This window comes from Phasianus colchicus, chromosome 3 (assembly GCF_987193195.1).
Source record: "Phasianus colchicus chromosome 3, bPhaCol1.hap1.1, whole genome shotgun sequence".
NCBI classification, from domain to species: domain Eukaryota; kingdom Metazoa; phylum Chordata; class Aves; order Galliformes; family Phasianidae; genus Phasianus; species Phasianus colchicus.
In genome coordinates, this window is record NC_143438.1 from 2,871,396 (window position 1) to 2,891,770 (window position 20,375).

At 40.6% G+C, this 20,375-nt stretch overlaps 1 protein-coding gene across 2 annotated transcripts in view; it reads left to right on the forward strand.

Moving 5' to 3' along the window:
* The window catches only part of NFX1 (nuclear transcription factor, X-box binding 1), a 74,488-nt gene that overhangs the window by 38,098 nt on the left and 16,015 nt on the right, over positions 1-20,375 (forward strand). For both annotated transcript variants that reach the window (XM_090136811.1, XM_031592008.2), the window contains exons 12-21: positions 83-165; positions 4,577-4,685; positions 8,091-8,210; positions 9,236-9,315; positions 9,726-9,956; positions 10,249-10,322; positions 12,557-12,658; positions 13,840-13,881; positions 15,467-15,565; positions 19,520-19,586. In XM_090136811.1, coding sequence (XP_089992937.1) covers positions 83-165; positions 4,577-4,685; positions 8,091-8,210; positions 9,236-9,315; positions 9,726-9,956; positions 10,249-10,322; positions 12,557-12,658; positions 13,840-13,881; positions 15,467-15,565; positions 19,520-19,586 — 1,007 coding nt within the window. The remainder of the gene's footprint in view (positions 1-82; positions 166-4,576; positions 4,686-8,090; positions 8,211-9,235; positions 9,316-9,725; positions 9,957-10,248; positions 10,323-12,556; positions 12,659-13,839; positions 13,882-15,466; positions 15,566-19,519; positions 19,587-20,375) is intronic.

A 20,375-nucleotide genomic window follows, 5' to 3' on the forward strand; every position in this document is an offset into this window, starting at 1 on the left:
TAATATTCTGACTTAAGCTTTTATTCTCAGTGTGAGAGAAGAGCAAATCGTGACTTGTGTTGTGATTATTTTTTTTTAATAGCTGCTATTACATTTATGTGTGACAAGCGATGCAACAAGAAAAGGTCATGTGGACGACACAAGTGTAATGAAGTTTGCTGTGTGGTAAGTCCACGTGGTTTTATAGAATCTGTTTGTAATGAAGCATTTGTATTTTGTTGTATGGTTAAGACTTTTTGCTTTTATGCCCTTACATTTTTGTGTGTTTTGAATCTCTATTTCCAGTACAAGTCATGCTCCAAAAGTTTGCGTGTACATTTATTCTGCAGAATTCATTTTATGGGCGTTGTAAAAACATGCTTTAGCTTAAATACAATTAAAGGTGATAGATAATGGCCTCAAGTTGTGTAAGAGGAGGTTCTTGTTCAATGTTAGGTAACTTTTTTTTCTTCTGGAAGAATGATCAAGTGATGCAACAGGCTGCCCAGGGCAGTAGTGAAGTCACCATCCCTGTAGATGTTCAAGAAAAACGTAGATGTGGCAATTAAGAACATGGGCATAGTGCTGATAGATTGATGGTTGGTCTTCATGATCTTAGATGTCTTTTCCAAGCTCAATGATTCTGTAGTTTTTAAATCAAAGTAAAGATACTTTTTGTTGGTTCACTGATTCCAAGGAAAATGAGAGAGGGTGTGATATTACTTAGCTGCATCATGGATTATAGTTCTAAGTCTGCAATTGGAATCTTAACAGAATCAGCTTCAAAAATGGTGTATACCTGCTGTGATGAAAAGTTGTGTGTATCAGGCCTAAGCTGTTTTTTTCCAGTATATAGCTTTGACAGTTATAGAATCACAGAATGGTTGAGTTTGGAAGGGACCTCTGGAGGTCATCTGGCCTCTGCTCAGGCCGTGCCACCTAGAGCCACTCACCCAAGATCATGTCCAGACAGCAGCTGAAAAGTTCCAGGAATGAAGATGCCAGAGCCACTGTTGGTGACTTGAGCCAGTGGTCAGTCACCTGCACAGTAAATAAATATTTTGTAATGTTCATGGGGAATGTCCAGTGCCTCAGTTTATGCCCATTGCCTCTTGCCTTGGCATAGGGTAATACTAAAAAGAGCATAGCTCCATCCTTTAGGGACCTGCATAAATTGACAAGGTCCCTCCCAAGCCTCCTCTTCTCTAGTCTAAGGAGTCCCAGCTTTCTTCTCCTTTATTCACAGGAGAGATATTCTAGTCTGTTTGTAATCTTCTCAATCCTTTGCTGGAATCCCTTGCGTATGCCAGTGTAACTGTCAGTACAGGGCCCAGAACTGGAAACAATACTGCAGGTGCAGCCTAAACAATACTGAATAGAATCAAAAGTACTCAAAGATTTAGCATCTTCAAGTTCCAGCACAGATTTTCCTTTGGATTCCCTAAATGACTTGTGTATGGCAAAAGAAGGTGACAGTACCTTTGAATCGGATACATAGGTTTAATAGATGTGGGGAGGGATAGGTCTTGCCCTCTGTGATAAGATAAATAAAGGCCTTGTATCTGTCTTGAGTTGATGCCTCCTCTTGAGCTGGGGCTTGTTGTGGCCTTTGGTACCACACCCTTTGGCCTGATAATATGGCTAGATCACTATATCAGGTACCAAAGGGAGGGCGGGGGTGGTTAATTTGGTACATGAACATGATTAACGTCCCCTTAGTGATGAAGATCAGTTCAGCTACTACCTCCACTGGCCATGTACCAACTATGGGAGGGTTTACTGATCCCCTGACCTCTAATAATCTCCCCCACAGTGCAAGTAAACTGCATCATTTCAGTCCTACTTATACCTTCTAAGGCCATGTTACCTTGTGCTTTCTGGGCTCCTCAGGGACAGAGGGCAGAAGATTATTTCTGGTGCCAATTTTCAGTTCAAGTGAGGTCTCCTTGTCTGTGATTTGTATCCTAAGAGGGGGAGACTGAAGTTGTCTGCAACATTCTTAAAGCACTGGATCTGCTATCCCTTGGTCTCTCATTGAAACCTTGTGGGACTTGAGAGTCTCTTGGTCCACCCTTGCAAGGACTGAATTTGCCTTCAGAGCGGACTTCAGGATCCCGTTATGTCTTTTCTGTTAGGCCTGCTCCCATTGGATGATATGTCAAGTGAAACTGCTGTTTGCTGTTGTTGTCTTTGGCCTACTTCTGCACAGTTGAACCTGTGCAGAGAGGCTCTAGGAGAAGAAGAGAATCTTACTCCTGTGGAATAAGGGATGAGCAACTTGGGGAGAGTACAACAAAGATGTTAGGATGTTCAGGGCAACAGCCCTGCTTGCACTCATCTTGGTCATTGGGGTAAAAGATCAAAACTTTTTTTTACTAATACATGAACAGCACGTGGAGGGCTAAGGAGAATCTGCATCCTCTACTCTATGTGGAGGGGAACATGACCAATGAGGATAAGAAAAAGGCTGAGGTTCTGAATGCCTTCTTTACATCTGTCTTTAAAAGTCAGACCAGTTATCCTTGGGGTACTCTACCCCTTGACTTGGAAGTCTCAGATGGGGAGCAGAACAACCCCCCCCATGATTCAGATGGAAACTGCTGGGCCAAGGCAATCCCAGGTATTTCTACAGACTGGGGGAAGATCTCCTTGAGAGCAGCCCTGCAGAGAAGGACTTGGGGGTCCTGGTGGACGAGAAGCTGGACATGAGCCAGCAGTGTGCGCCTGCAGCCCGGAAGGCCAACTGTGTGCTGGGCTGCATGAAAAAAGGGGTGGCCAGCAGGGAGAGGGAGGTGATTGTCCCCCTCTGCTCGGCTCTTGTGAGGCCCCATCTGCAGCACTGCGTCCAGGCCTGGGGCCCCCAGCACAGGAAGGACGTGGAGCTCTTGGAGCGGGTCCAGAGGAGGGCACTGAGATGGTCAGAGGGCTGGAGCAGCTCTCCTGTGAGGAAAGGCTGAGGGAACTGGGATTGTTCAGCTTGGAGAAGAGAAGGCTGCGGGGAGACCTCGTTGTGGCCTTCCAGTGCTTGGAGGGAGCGTATAAACAGGAGGGGGAGCGGCTGTTTATGAGGGTGGATAGTGATAGGACAAGGGGGAATGGTTTTAAACTGAGACAGGGGAGGTTTAGGTTGGATATGAGGAGGAAGTTTTTCAGCCAGAGGGTGGTGAGGCACTGTTCACAGGTTGCCCAAGGAGGCTGTGGATGCCCCATCCCTGGAGGCATTCAAGGCCAGGCTGGATGTGGCTCTGGGCAGCCCTGTCTGCTGGTTGGCAACCCTGCACATAGTAGGGGGTTGAAACTAAATGATCTTTGAGGTCCCATACCATATCCTTGTCTTTAAATAGGAGTGATGTGGATTTGAAGGGTGGACTATTTGGCGGATAAGGAACCGGTTGAAAGGTTGCAGCCAGAGGTTGTGGTAAATGGCTATATGTTCAGGTGGAGGCTGGTAATGAGTAGATCCCTCAGGGGTCTGTCTTCAGATTGGTATTCCTTATCATCTTTATCAATGCTATAGATAATGGGATTGACTGCACCCTCAACAAGTTTGCTGATGACACTGTGATGAATGGCATGCTTGGTACAACAGAAGGAAGAGGTGACATCTAAAGGGACCTTAACAAACTTGAATGGTGGGCTCAGTGTAATGAGGTTCATCAAAACCAAGTGCAAAGTGCTGCATGTGGGTCAGGGCAATCCCAGATTTTGCATACAGACTGAGAAGAATCTTTGAGTAGCCTTGTGGAGAGGACTTAGGGGTTCTGCTCGATGAGAAACTTATTATGTACTACTCGCAGCCCAAAAGGCCAACTGTATCCTGGGCATCATCAAAAGAAGCTCGTCTTGGCAAGGGAAGTGGTTGTTGCTTTCTACTCTATTCCTCATGAGGCCCCACCTGGGGTAGTGCGTCTAGGTCTGGGGCTCTCAGCACAGGAATGATGTGGAGCTTGTGTAGAGGGTCCAGAGATGGGCCATGAAAATGATCTGAGGGCTGGAGCATCTCTCCTGAGAAGACAGGCTGAGGGAGCTTGGTTTGTTCAATCTGGAGAAGAGAAGGCTCTGAGAAGACCTCATTTCAACCTTCCAGGATTTAAAGGGATGTTATAAATAGGAAGGAAATCAACTTTTTTCACAGGTAGATAATGATAGGACATGGGGAAATGGTTTTAAACTAAAGGAAGGGAGATTTAGGTTAAATGTTGGGGAAGGTGTTGAGGTGCTGGAACAAGGTGCCCAGCGAGGTTGTAGATGCCCTGCCCTCAGAGGTGCTTGAGGACAGGCTGGCTGGGTCCATGGGACCTATTCTGGTGCTTGATCTAGCAGTTGGCAGCCCTGCCCGTGGCAAGGGGTTAGGGCTAGATGGCCTTTGAGGTCCCTTCCAACCTAAGCCATTCTATAATATGAGATTCACGATCCTAACTAGTGGATCTACCTTGACAGATCCTTGTCTTTGTCACCTGAAGGAGAGAGTTGACCATTAAAATAACTTCTTATTTCTTCCTAGTGGTTTTGCAGTTGCTGGGTTATGACTTCACAGAAGAAAGAAACCTGTTGATTTTATAGTTTAATTTTGCTTTTCTTTTGTGCCTTCCCACAGGACACAGAACATAAGTGTTCTTTGGTTTGTGGTCGCAAACTCAACTGTGGACTTCATAGATGTGAAGAGCCTTGTCACCGGGGCAGTTGTCAAACCTGCTGGCAAACAAGTGTGTACAGTAATGCTTTTTTTCTTACATGTTTTAGAAATGTATTCACTTTAATTGATCAGAGTTGGATGTAGAATTTGATCAGAACCTGAAGATCTGTAATCTGCTCTCATTGTTTTGTTTTCTATAGTGGAAAAGAAAGTTATTCCATTTTAGAATTTCAAAATTGATGGAACTCTTCTGTTGATAAGTTAGTAAATTTTATGGGTACTGGAATATATAGCAGAATCTGTTTAGGTATTTAAAAATTGGACTTTCCCATGTTGGCGTGCTAGTGATTTTTCTCTAGACAGACAGTCTGTGGAAGTAGATGTCAGTTGTGTATCATAGGCTTTTTGATCATGTCCTAGATGGTGGAACTACTAAAGAATTGCTTCAGATAGATTGATAACCATGAGGTACTATTTTATTATGAACTACTAAGCTACAGATCTGAGCTGGTGCAGTAGCTTTATATGAGTATGTACTCTGTTAAAATCTCTGTCAGATTAAGATGCTAGTTTTTCACAACTGCTTCTCTCCACTTGCTGTAGGAAACCATGTGTTTATTATTTCACACCTTTATAATAGTGAATACTAAGTTTTCTGATCTTGGCCTGAAATGGAAAGAAGAATGCTTCTGTATTTCAGAGTGCATGCTGGTAGGACCTTTCTTTAGAAAACAAATCCTAATGTGTCCAAACATTTTCTTTTAAAAAAGCAAAATATTAACCAGAAAATTGCACAGGTCATTTCAGTAACTTCAGTCTAGTGAAGGCAGAACAAACAGGTAGTCAAAAGAGACTTGGTGACCCTTGGAAAGATGTTGAATGGATCAGAAGCGCAGGTAGTGTTCTCCTTTCTCCTCCCAGTTCAAGGTGGGAATTCAGGAAGGAGGAGAAAAGATAATGCAAATGATTGGCTGTGGAGCTGATACCACATTCTGAGTTTGGGGTTCTGTGGGATCAGATCTCATCTTTGTGAGATCAAGCATGTTGACATTGTGTGACATGAGAGACCAGGTGCGGCAAGAGTGTTCTGGGCAGCAGGCTGGCTGGACTTATTAGCAAGCTTTGAACTAGATTCAGGGAGGGAAGGGGATGTATTTCTGAATGATGAAGAGTCAAGGAACATTGTCACTCTAGGAAGCAGCAGGGAAAGACCTCAGAATTATTCCAGAAGAATAACCACGTGCATCAGTACAGGTTAGGGGATGACCTGCTGGAGAGGAGTTCTGCAGAGATAGATCTGGGGGACCTGGTGAACACCAGATTGGACATGAGCCAGCTGTGTGCTCTTGTGGCCAGGAAGGCCAATGGTATCCTAGGGCCCATTAAAAAAACGTGTGGGCAGCAGGTTGAGGGAGATTCTCCTTCCTCTCTACTTTGTCATGGTGAAGCCACATTCAGACTACAGTGTCCAGTTCTGGGCTCCCCAGTTCAAAGAAAGACAGGGATCTCCTAGAAAGAGTCTAGTGGGGGACCACAGAGATGATTAAGGGCCTGGAGCATCTCCTGTATGAGGAAAGGCTGAGTAACCTGAGCACGTTCAGCCAGAGAAAAAGAATACTGAGAGGGGATTTGATAAATGTTTGTAAATGTTTAAAGGAAGGTGGGAGGCAAATGGATGAGGCCATGCTCTTCATGTTGTGTAGTGATGGGACAAGGAGTAATGGCCTAAAACTTGAACATAGGAAGTTTTGTACTATTGTGCAGAAAAACTTTTTTATGGTGAGAGAAACAGAGCACTGAAACAAGTTGCCCAGAGAGGTTGTGGAATCTCCTGTGAAGGTTATAGAATCATAAAATTGCTTAGTTTGGAAAAGATCTTCAAGATCATCAATTGCAACCACAACCTAACCATACTACCCTAACTCTATCAACCCTCCCCTAAATCATGTCCCTGAGCACCACATCCAAACAGTTTTTAAATACATCCAGGAATGGTGACTCAACCACCTCCCTGGGGAGCCTATTCCAGTGCTTAACAACCCTTTGTGAAAAGATGTGTTTCCTAATATCCAACCTGAACTTATCCTGGTGCAACTTAAAGCCATTTCTCCTCATCCTGTCACCAGTGAGAAGAAACCAGCCCCACTCTGGCTGTAATCACCTTTCAGATATTGGAAGAGAGCAATAACGTCTCCCCTCAGCCTCCTCTTCCCCAGACTAAACAGCTCCAGTTCCTTCAGTCTCTCCTCATAGGGCACATTCTCCATGCGCTTCACAAGCCTTCTTGCCCTTCTTTGGACCTGCTCCAGCACCTCCATGTCCTTTCTGTACTGAGGTCCCCAAAACTGAACGCAGCACTCGAGGTGAGGCCTCACCAGTGCCGAGTCCAGGGCAGGATGACTTCCCTGGTCCTGCTCACCACTCCATTCCTGATCCAAGCCAGGATGCCATTGGCCTTCTTGGCCACCTGGGCACACTGCTGGCTCATATTCAGCCCACTGTCCATCAGCACACCAAGGTCCCTTTCCATCAGGCAGCTTTCCAGCCACTCCTCCCCAAGCCTGTAGGGTTGCCCGGGGTTGTTGTGACCAAAATGCAGGACCCAACACTTGGCCCTATTGAAACTCATACAGTTTGCCTTGGCCCATCAATCCACTCTGTCCAGGTCCCTCTGCAGTGCCTTTCTACCCTTTGGCAGATCAACACTCCCTCTCAACTTGGTGTTGTCTGCAAACTTACTGAGAGTGCGCTCAATCCCCTCATCAAGATCATTAATAAAAATGTCAAATAGAATAACCCCAGTACCAAGCTCTGGGTACATCAGTAAATAAACTGATTAAGAGGATCCATATAGCGTTAAATGGTGTGAAGTATACGGAAGAGATTCTATGTCAAATTCTACAGAGTGATGCCCTTTTGATAATTTTGTCTGAAATTTTCCCAGCATCGTGTGCTGGTCTGGGCAGAAGGATGAAATCTGTTCACACGCGAGAGAATGATAAAAGAATGAAAATTCAAAATTAGCAGGAGCTGGAAAGAAATGCGGACTAGCTTCTTCCAAATCAGAATAGAGTCAGATATGTAAAGAAGGAAAACAAGCTGTAGGAAGGGTTTTGAATGAGCGTGAGAGGCAAAATTTGGATGCTGTGCTTTTGGAAAGGGAATTCAAGATATCTTCCTGTTTTTGAGTCAACGACAGAACAAGAACAGCTTTCTGCTTTACAAGAGTATTACTTCTGCTCCAGTTTAAGATGTTGTCAAAGAACCACTCTCTAAAAGCAAGCATATTTGCTATGAAATGGCTGTAGTCCAGTTATCTTGTAGGAGGCACAGGAGGTGGTGATTTCACTATTGTGGTTCTTAATATTAAAAAAAAAAAAGATGCCAGAATATAACATTTGCATTTTCTTTTAATATTTTTCTTAGTAGAGAAGTACAAATACAGATTTACATCTCCTGTGACTTGCTTTTTCAGGTTTTGATGAGTTGACTTGTTACTGTGGGGAATCAGTGATTTACCCCCCTGTTCCTTGTGGCACTCAGCCACCAGAATGCAAAAAAACATGCACCAGGCCACATGACTGTGATCATCCAGGTAAGTGAAGCTATTCAGTTTAAAAAAAAAAAAAAAATCAAAACATAGTAAAGCATACATGGGTCTGTTTGAAAAAAAACATTTACCCTTTTGTTAGCTATTTTTGCAGTGGTTTAATATTTTCAAAACTAACTAAACTTTTGCTATGAATAACTGTAGTGGCACTTTTAGCTCATAAAACAACACAGTATTCTTTCTGATTCAGGTAGCTATGTTCAGGCATCATTAACAGTCACAACACATTAAACCATGAGTGTCAAACCTTTTGGTTTGTCTGGGCTGTGCTGAGTAAAGAGGAATTGTCTTGTGCTGCATATCCATGAGTTTCTCCAGAAGTAGTGCCTCTTATTTATTTCCATGGAAACTATGGATGATAAAAAAAAAAAAGTCATACTGTTTTTCAGCATAGTCACGACCATTAGCTACATGTTTTCACCAACAATGAACAAGAGCCTGCACACAAGCTCATGAAAATCTGTGCACTGTTAGTTTGGTCGTTGTTGAGCAATGAGTGCCTGGAGCCACCTGTGGTGAAGAGCTTCCACCTTTACAGAGGGCAGTGGGCTGCATGCAGCCTGCAGGCCACGTGTTGGTCATGCCTGCTTTAAATGTTTCATTTAATTAGAGACAGCATGCTCTATTGAAAGAGTAGAATAATCTAGTGAACAGTAGTGAATAGTTGGTTTCTGAGTTTCTTGAAATTACACTGACTGAAAGCCTGTGCTGTAACAGGTTGGACAGATATGCTTTGTTATATTCTGTCTGATAGTGTAATCCTGCTCGGAAGTTACAAATGTTTTCTATTCTCTATTTAGTTTTGAAAATGCAGAAGAATATTCACCTAAAAATCTGCCATTGTAATTTTTAAAGACTATTTTAAAGAACAAATTATCCTTGCATGAAGCATCTTTCCTCCCATTAGTTGTGTACTAATGACCAACTCATATGTAGTAATCCATAATGTCTCTTTTAAGGCATTTGGCTGAAGTATGGTAATAAAACTGTTTTTTAATCTATGGCTGCAGTGTACCATTCATGTCATAGTGAGGAGAAGTGTCCACCCTGTACCTATCTCACTCAGAAATGGTGTATGGGCAAACATGAAGTAAGTCTTAGTGGTTTTGTATTCTTATTAATGTGTAGCTTAAAAATAGTTACTGATGTTCTGGATGTACTTTTATGTTTATGTAAGTTAAGGGATAACCATGTGATGTTTCAGATTCTAAGACTGTTGAGTTATATTTTCACGGCTTCTTTGGAATGGAATATATTATTTGAGTTGGTATTTAATATGATTAAATAGGAAAAGTCTTATCTTTTATGCCATGTGTGTTCATACTAACTGATATTAATGGACTGTGACATAAAGAACACTGTCTTTGTCCAAAGTATTTTAGTATTACATTTCTTGTGTGGATAATGCCAAACAAAGGAGTTAACAATAGAAGTGCTTTGAGATTTGCTGTTATAATTATTGATTTTCTTTTGTGTTGTCTTTCTCTTCCCCTCTTTCAGCTGCGAAGCAATATTCCCTGTCATCTCACTGACATTTCCTGTGGACTTCGCTGCAATCAAATGTTAAAATGTGGAATGCACAAATGTAAAAGAATCTGTCATAAAGGGGAATGTCTCATAGATGAAGAGTGCAAACAGCCATGTATTATTCCAAGACTGTATTGTAATCATCCCTGTATGGCTCCATGTCATCCTTCTTCATCCTGCCCAACAACATCCTGCTGTGCAAAGGTTAGATGCTCAGCGAAAATTAACTGCAAATTCACTGACAAGTAGTATGCCAAAAACATTAGTGACAAAAAGTGATGTTTTTTAAATACCAAAAGTCTCATGCTATCATATAAACTTAAAATATTGAGTAATGTGATGGAGCGTGTTTATTTTGCTTTTTAAAGTTATTTATCATTAAAGTAGTCACTATTCCAGTAGGAGTGCAATTCACCTCTCTTGTTTCTCTCCCTGAATAATAAAAAAAAAAAAAGAAAAAAGTCTAAACCAATTGCTGTCTTGTGTAATGCAACAGGTTGAACTTCAGTGTGAATGTGGAAGAAGAAAGGAGAGTATGATTTGTTCAGAAGCATCTAATACGTATCAGAGGTTTGTACTATAATAATTATTTTACTACTATTACTGAATCTTTGCAGATTGATTGGATTTCAGTACTGGCAATATATTCCTTTCATGAAATTTTTCACTCTTCTTTAATTCTTACACCTACAGATTCTTTTTCCCTATTACTCTGATCCTCCATATTAGTTGTGGTGTTCTGCAACACATTTATCTTTTTGCTGTCAGTCTGTAACTGTCTTGGCATGTCAGAGCTTGGGTTTCCCATCTGTGGAATTCTAATTCAGACATCTGAACGTAGGTGACGGTATCTAACAGTTCATGTGTGAGTTGATGTTAAAATTCCCATTAATGTCTGATCAAACCTAGTCAGTACAGATGATGGAATTTAAAGAATGATAAAGCTGAAATAGGCATCTAAACTTAGGTAGTTGAATAACTTTTTAGATTTCGTTGACTGTAATGAGAGCTTTGGTTCTTAATATCTATATCTTGGTTTTCAATATGCAAGCTGAGTCCTACCTTTTTTTTTTTTTTTTTGCAATCAATTTGTCTCTAAATCCTATTTCTGAACTACACTTATTTTTATCTTATGTCAGAGGGCAAAGAAGGGACAAGGAAAACAAGAATTAAGTTGAATTTTGGAAGTTATGCAATAGAAATAGAAAAATAGAGACAATAATAACTCCTTTTTACTCTGTGATAGAGGGAGAACAAAAAATAATAATTTGGAAGGTTGAAATGCCACAAAAATTGTGCTCTACGTACCAGTTTATAGGAGAGAGCAGATGTAGATATTTCTTGTCTTTCGAAGAAAGCTTCCTAATGATTTTTTCAGCTCTGTTATTTGAGGAACTGTCCCAGCTGAGGATGTATTGCTTTTCTTACTGATCAGTGCCCAGACTTAAATTCTTCAGAAGGTGGCTTAGCCTCTACTTAGTAGGTTCCTTAGTACTGTGAAAATGCATTAATCAGAAGCATTAAAGAACAATAGTAAGTAGACTTACAGGAATTGTGTGCTTTTTATGATTTTTTTTTCACTACTAATATAAGCCAAAAGATTGGCTCAACATTGAATTATCATTTAGAATTGGCATGAGCTTGTCATTAATGATAAGCTGGATGGTAACCACCTTGCAAGTTTACGTCTTTGAAGCCTGTTGTATTTCCACTATTTCTGAGGCTCAGGCACTCCAAAAATTGTCATACAGGAAAAATGGTACATGTGAAGTCAGTGAGTGTATGTATAAGCCAAGACAATAGGAAGGAAGCAAAGCATTCAGTTTAAAGTGTTTATATCTCTTGGTTCACACATGTTCAATTAACTGATATTACCAACAAATTAACCATGCGATGTTAGCAAAAACAGTGTTTAATGCTTGCTAATTTTATATAACTCTAACTGTTCAGATCACCAAAACATTAAAATACTCTGGTTTTATGGGAGTTAGGTTTGAATTTTTCCACCATCTTCATTTTTGAGAAATAAATAGAAAACCAAACTACTCCCATGGTACTGCTGTGGAGAGTTCACCGAGCTAATAGTGTGTCCAGGTTTCTCAAAAATGTTACTGGGAGTGTTTTACCAAGTTCAGAGCTATTTAATATCACACAAAGGGTGCCCAGAGGAACAGGAAAGGGTCTCTGGAGCTCTGTCTGTATACGTGATATAGATGTTGTTGTCCCGTCATCTAATGGCCTGTTTCTCTGTCTCAGCCTGATAAATTTGAAGCTGGTAGTGTGTCTCCATGCTACTTTTTTAAATGTAATATGATGATCCTTCTTGATGTGTGAATAGTTGTTTTCAGAATGTCATGTGAAGTGCTTGGAGACTAATCCTTTTATCTGAGCATTATCAGGAAAGACAGTTCAGACAACAGAGTTTTAGATGTGGCATTTTGAGACATATGGGATATTTCACTTTAAAATGTGCTGTGTATTTTATTTGTAGAAATTTTAGCTAGAAAATTAGACTAGAAAGGCTTGCTACTAATGGGAATGATGAAGTTTTATAAGAAAATTTTAAGTTTCAGTAGGCATTTCATTCTTTCCTTTTGGCTTGTATCATCAATATTTTCTGGGTAAACTTCAAAGTAATCTATGTAAGTAGATAAATCTTCTAAAGCTAGGTGATTTGGAACTAGATTTTGGTTCTGTAATTTTACAAGGAAGCATGCCTGCTTTTTTCCTTCTATCTGGATATTTAAGTGTGGAGCTTTATATGCTATTTCCGAGATCTAATGAAAACTAATCTTCTTTTGCAGAATAGCTGCTATATCTATAGCCACTAAGTTAACGGATCTGCAGCTTGGAGATTCAGTGGAAATCAGTAGACTTATTACAAAAAAGGAAATGAAGCAGGCCAGGTAAGGGTAGGCATGTAAAAACATGAAATCCTTGCGAGTACATGAAGAATAGGTGACTTGGAAAATGCATAGTATTATCAGTAGAATCCTGGTTAAAAGACTTTTAATAACCTAGCTCTACTTTAATACTGCTTTTAGAATGTTTTACTATTTTTATATCTGTTTTTTGCTTTAATGTAGAATGAGCTCTCTATCATTCCTTAGCTTCTTGTTATAATTACATATTGAACATTGTATTAGTTGCAGAGTTTCTCTCAGCAGACACAGAATGATTGAGGTTGGAAGGGACTTCTGGAAGTCAACTAGTCCCAACTCCTTGCTCTAGCAGAGCAAGAGCCAGAGCACTAAGGACAGACACTGCTCAACTGCTCTGGACAACCAGTACCAGTCACCTGCACGTGTGTGTGTGTGTATATGTATATGTGTATATATATATACACACATATGCATGCACATGCACACGCACACACACACGTAATTAGTATAAATATGTATATTGTGTGTGTGTGTACATATATATGTGTGTGTGTGTGTGTGTGTACACACACACACACACACATATATATATACATACACATATATATACATACATACATATACATACACGTAATTAGTATTTCCTGATATTCAGAAGGAATTTCTTATGTCTTAGTATGTGCCCATTGTCTCCTGTCTTGGTTCTGGACACTACTGAAAAGAGCCTGGGTCTGTTCTCTTTGTACCATCCCTTGAGGGATTTAGATAAATTGTTAAGATCTTTGTCAGGCGTCTTCTCTAGTCTGAACAATCCCAGTTCTCTCAGCCATTCTCAGCACAGAACGAGTACTGCAGCCCATTCAGTTAGCCCTTTGTTGGACTCCCTTTGGTATGCTGAAGTATCCCTAGTACAGAGGAACCCAGAACTGGACGCAGTACTCCAGGATTAGCCTCACTAGTGCTGAGGAAAGGGAGGGATCACATCCATTGATGTGTTGAAGATATTTTGTTTAATGCAACTCAGAGTACCATAAGCTTTTCTTGTTGCAAAGGCACATTACTAACTTCAACTTTTTGTCCATGAGGTCCACAAACTCTTGGGAGTTCATCTGAATTTCCTCATATTGCTTTTAGCATTCTTTTCTGGATGACTAAAAGGACTTACTTTATTTTTAGTGAATCTAATTGTTTTTTTCTTAATTCAGGTTGCAATGCGATGAAGAATGTTTAGCTCTTCAGAGGAACAGGTGGGCAACAACTTTACTTGCCTTTTTCCAAAAAACTCCAGATTTCATAGGTCAGTGCAGTGTGGAAAAAAATTATTTTCTGTATGACCTACAGAACTGATAAATGTGGAGGTGATTCTTGTGTAACAGAATCATGGAATCACTAAGGTTGAAAAAGACCTCCAAGATCATCTAATCCAACTGTCCGCCTATCACTAATATTGTGCAGTAAACAGTGTTCCTAAGTACTACATCTACCCTTTCCTTAAACACCTCCAGGGACAGTGACTCAATCACCTCCCTGGGAAACCTGTTCCAGTGCCTGACCACTCTTTCAGAAAAGACATTTTTCCTAATATCCAACCTGAACCTCCCCTGGCTTAGAATCATAGAAAGCTTTAATATAGAATTATAAAATCACCAAGGTTGGAAAAGACCTACAAGATCATCCAGTCTAACCATCCACCAATAGGTCTCATAAACCATGTCCCTCAACTCAGTGTCTAAATGTTCCTTGGTCACCTCCAGGGTCAGTGACTCCACCACCTCCCTGGACAGCCTGTTCCAATGCCTGACGCTGTTGGAAAAGTATTTCTTAACATCCAGCCTGAATCTCCCCTGGTGCAACTTGAGGCCATTCCCTCTAGTATATATCACAAGTTACACTAGACAGGAGACCAAACACCACCTCAACACAACCTCCCTTCAGGTATAGTTGTAGACAGGAATAAGGTCTCCCCTGAACCTCCTCTTCTCCAGACTAAACAATCCCAGTTCCCTCAGCTGCTCCTCATAAGGCCTGTGCTCCAGACCCCTCACCAGTTTCGTTGCCCTTCTCTGGACTAATTCCAGGGCTTCAATGTCTTTCTTGTAGTGAGGGGCCCAAAACTGAACACAGTACTCAGTGCTCAAGGTGTGGCCTCACCAGATGTGAACAGGGGGTTGCAATCAGCTCTGTGGTCCTGCTGGCTATGCTATTTCTGATACAGGCCAGGATGTCATTAGTCACATGGGCACACTGCTGGCTCATGTTTAGCTGAGTGTCAACCAACACCCCCACATCTGTTTCTTCCACGCAGACTTCCAGCCACTCTGCTTTAAGCATGTAATGTTGTGTGGGGTTGTTGTGGCTGAAGTACAGGACTTCATCCCATTGGTCTCAGCCCTTCGATAATGTCTATCCAGATCACTCTGAAGTGCCTACCTACTACCCACGGGCAGATTGACACTTCCTTCCAACTTGGTGTCATCTGTAACTTACTGAGGGTGCACTCAGTGCCCTCATCCAAGTCATCAGTAAAGATACTAAACAAGACAGGTCTTACCACTGACGCTGGGGAGCACTAAGTGTGATCAATTGCCAGTTGGATTTTACAACATTCACCACCAATAGGGATCTGTATTGAGCTATCTGAGATTTAATAGTGCAGTATATTGAAGAGTCCTAAATATTAGTATCAAACATATAAAATCTGGTCTTTTGTATGTTGTTTATTCGTATTGGTAACTCATCTCTACTCTTCAGTGAAAAAACGTTTCAGGTTGATTTTTTTTGTTGTTTGTGTGTGATGTTTTTGCTTTTTTTCTCTCATGCTCTTGAATTTAGGCGCCTTGCCGATGCTCTTGAAATAGATGATAATTCTGACCCTTTTAACACTCGTTCTTCTGGACCAAAGTACAGTGACCTTTTAAAAGAAGATGCTAGGTATGTATTTTAATGATGATGGCTGTTGTAGATAAACAGTTTAGAGAGCAAGATGGAATCTTGCATGTATTTCCCACATGTATGTTTCTTTTGAGTACAATCAAATCTCACCTAGCTTTCACCTTACTACATTAAACAAAGTAACATCTTTAGTTTCATGTTTTTCAAATTACTTCTATTTTCTTGTCAGCTATTCTCTACACATACTGCAGTGTTTGGAATTGACCAGAATCCTGTATTATATTTCAGATGCCCTAAAAAATAGTTGTAATGCTTCTTTGTTCCCTTCACGAAAGTATTTATGTTGATTCATTCTACAATTTTACTTGCGTTTCCTTCTTAGCTGCTTTATATTGGTAAACTGATTCTCAAAATAAAGTAAAGCACTCAGGCTATTCTTCTCATTGAGTCTTGGCCCTAAGCAAAAGATTTCGTTAGTCTCAAATGATATTGCACACTGATATATTGAATTTGATTTGTCTTGCTATAGTCTGCAATATAAATTAGTTTCTCCCTGAATTAACAGATCTACATTTATGTCAGCAGCAAACTTCAAACTGTAGATCTAAGGCTTTAATGTTTTCTTTCTTGATCACTCTTGATGGTCTTTCATCAGTTGGTGAAACATTTGACTTTCCTCCAAATGGCAAAATCTACAAAGTATGCAAGTTACAGAATTTTTTTCTGGCAGCTCAGAATTCTCTGGAAGATCTGACAAGTGGAATGACTTGCAACAGGCTTCATTCTCCTCAGCCTAATCATGGAATCACCAAGATTGAAAAAGATCTCCAAGATCATCCAGTCCAACCATCCACCTATCACCAATATTTTCCACTATATCACTTTCCTCAGTACAACATTTAAACATTTCTTGAGCACCTCCAGAGATGGTGACTCCATCACCTCCCTGGACAGCCTGTTCCAGTGTCTGTCCCCTCTTTCAGAGAAGATGATCCAACCTGAATGTCCCCTGGCACAACTTGAAGCCATTCCCTCTAATCCTGTCACTAGTTACCTGGGAGAAGAGGCCGATTCTCTTTGCCACAGCTCTCTTCAGGTAGTTGTAGAGAGCAGTAAGTTCTCATCTGAACCTCCTCTTCTCCAATGATCTGCTAATGGATTTGTTATTCTTGGCCTTTCAGAATCTTTGCTAGCATCGGAGCCTGCTAGTGTTGCTTGTGGACTCCGTGCTTCTTTTCACCCTTCAGTGCGAGTTCGTGCTTTTCTGTAGCTTGGAGTACAGAATGTACTTCCTTGCATATTGACCTGGCACTCCCCTTTACTTATTAAGTTAAAACAGTTTCATGAAGCTTGCTGCCAAACTTGGATAGAGAAAACTATGCAGAATTGAGAAGATACTTTTTATTTTTTCATCCCGGCTTCATCTCATGGCATCAAAGGAGAACTTGAAACTCTAAAGGAAATCTTGCTTTGTCAGCCTTAGTGGCAGAGGGGTGAACAGTCTGAAATTAGCCTTGATTACAATCCCCCTGCCAGAGCAGGAACACCTAGATTAGGTCCCACAAGAACTTGAGGTGGGTTTTGAATGTCTCCAGAGAAGGAGACCCCACAACCTCTCTGGAAAGCCTGGTCCAGTGTTCTGTTATCCTCACTGTGAAGTTTTTCTCAAATTTTTGTGGATCCTCCTAGATTCCAGCTTGCACCCGTTACCCCTTGTCCCATCACTGGATGTCACTGAGAAGAGCCTGGCTCCATCCTCCTGATACTCAACTTTACATATTTATAAACATTAATGAGGCCACCCCTTGGTCTCTTCCAAGCTGAAGAGACCCAGCTCCCTCAGCCTCTCCTCATAAGGGAGATGTTCCACGCCCTTAATCATTGTGGCTCTGTGCTGGATTCTCTCAAGCAGTTCCCTGTCCTGAGCTGATACAATACTCCAGATGTGTTCTCACCAGGGCAGAGTAAAGGGGAAGGAGAACTTCTCTGGACCTACTAACCACACCCCTTCTAATACACCCCAGGGTGCCACTGGCCTTCTTGGCCACAAGGGCACAGTGCTGGCTCGTGGTCATCCTGCTGTCCATAAGGACCCCCAGGTCCCTTTCCCCTGTGCTGCACTCCAGCAGGTCAGTCCCCAGCCTATACTGGTAGCTGGGGTTGTTCTTGCCCAGATGCAAGATTCTACACTTGCCCTTGTAATGAGACAACGTTTCTCCCTGCCCAACTCACCAGCCTGTCTCGGCCTTGCTGGATGGTAGCCCAGCCTTCTGGCATGTCATTCTTCCTAGTTTTGTGTCATCAGCAAATGACAATAAGTAACAAGCCAAAAAGGTAGTGAGGTCCAGCTTCTGCTTTTTAAGGAAGTAGTAAAACTATGGGTTTTAGATGATGCCCATTAAATTAGTTTCTGTACAGCTCATCTCACCAACTCATTTAAGCTGCAGAGAATTAACATTCTCTCAGTCAGCTGGTAAAATCTGCTTTTTCCCCTGAGTACTTCAGTCTTGCCTGTCCTGGAATTTCTTTTTGAAAGAATGTTCACTTGGTTTAATATTGCTGGTCACTTTCAGTTAATAACTCTTTTACAGGCCTTTTTTTCTTTTTTTTTCTTTCTTTTTTAAAGATACTTCAGGTGTTTGTAGACCATCTCATTGGACTGCTGTTTCCATTTCTTTTTTTTCCTGTGAACATTTCATCTTAAAATTTGAATGTTCATTGCTGCCATTTAACTCACTGTTTACTTTCTGACTCTCTGGATTTAAATATGTTCTGAATGGATCAATTTACTTTTTTTTTTTTTTTAGCTACTGATTTTTGTGTTAGCATTCTTTCCAAAATCTCGTGCTGCATGTGCTGACTTTGTTTCATAGCCTAGGTGTCTGGAGTGACCTTTATTTTTAACTCTGAAGATTAAATTCGGCAGTCTATTTTTTGGAATTCTCTGAGTTATATAATATTTTTCTCAACTGAAGATTCAGGATTTCTGGTAACTCCATTCAATGTGGTACTCATTTGATGAATGGGGACCTGTTATAAAACTTGGGAAGTTTTCCAGTGATAGCTGAGTCCATTTTAGCATCTGAGTCCATTGATCTAGTGATTTTGGTAGACCAGCTACTCAACATTGTCATTTTGCATGTTTGCTTGAGATCACTTGATCCTTTGATCATACCTTCACTTCAGCACCTACCTTTGTAGGACATCCATGTCTTGTCTATTGAAATTCAGACGTAATTCACAAAATAATGTTGTCTTGCTCTGAAGTGGTGCCTTTGAAGAAGTGACTTTATTTACGACTAACTTTGAAGTAGGAAATCTTCAGGTACCCTTTTTCTCTGTGAAGATGATGTGCTAACAAATGTTAACCTTACTTTTGAAGTTAGTTTACCTGCTCATTTAAAAAGAGAGTGTAAAGCTCACTCTGACAGATTCAATTTACTGTGACTAATTAGGGTAAACTAATTACAAAAATCCTTAATATGTCATATCAAGGATATTTTGTTTCTTTGCAGTTAGTCTTATTCTTCTATTGTTTTCATTAATTCACCAACCAGTGCACTTCTTTTCTATCTTGGAAAATAATTTCACTTTTTAAAACCAATACTTGTTTTTATGTCTAATCATGTAATACACGTGAATTGCCTTAATGACAAGTAGTTGAAAAACACTGAAATGACAGATTTAAAACCTTCATTTTACTGATCTGAAAATTTAGAGTTGTATTGTCAAACAGTTGTGCTATATTGTAGAATTTTATGCTGTCTTCCAAGGCTTAGAGGGAAAATAATTCAAGATTTTCGTAATAGTGATGGCATTTTAAAATGTTCATTTATGTCAATTGGGTTGTGTATAAACTGAAGTGCAGTCTAAACTCTTGTATTTGCCTCAGTTAACTGAGATCTTTAATTTTATTGTTGGTAAAAATAATGTTAAAAAGTAAAGTCTTTGTACATTCAGTTGCCACATTTACCTAGTATGTTGTTCTTGCAGGAAAGATATAAAATTTGTCAGCGATGTTGAGAAGGAGATGAGAATGCTTGTAGAAGCTGTGAATAAGGTCAGTATTTGGGTATTCCTTAAGTTATTAAAAGGAGCAGTTTTGTCCAGTTTGGGAGAAAACTGAATAATGTTTACTAAGCTTTAACACTGGTGGTAAGAATTAACGCTAAATATTTTTTGACTCTAGAATGCGTACTTTTAATTATAAACAGAAAAAAAGTTAGGATGCACAGTATTGGGATCACTTCTGTCACAGCAAAGTGGTAGTTTGTTTTTTGTTTTGTTTTGTTTTGTTTTGTTTTTTTGTTTAAATTAAGATTCAAACAGTGCCATACTTCAGTGTGTCAGTGCTAAGGGAGAGAGTCCAGTGTGGAGTCTTGTGAAGATTACCAGGGGACTGGAACATCTCTTAGGAGGAAAGGCTGAGAGACTTGGGACTTCTTAGCATTGAGAAAATAGGGTGGGGGATCCTGTCAGCACTTAGAAATATCTAAAGGGCAGATGTCCAGTGGATGGGTATTCAAAACTTGCCTTTCTTTGTAGCCTACTCTAGGCTTTAGCAGGGGGATTGGACTCAATGATCTCCAGAGGTCACAGATTCAGATTTTGAGAATGAAAGCCCTAGGTTCTTCTGATTCCCGTTGCAGAAATTACTTACAAGTCTGTGAATGCTTTCCAGGATTTGATGTATGTGGTAGTCCTCCTCTTTCTAGAAGGAAACTTGGATTCAACCACAGTTATCTGGTAGACTCCAGCATACCTAGAGAGGCCTATACTACAGACAAAATCATAGTCTAAAAAAATCATAATTTTTAGTAAAAGCAAAATTCTGCCTTCAGGCCTCCAT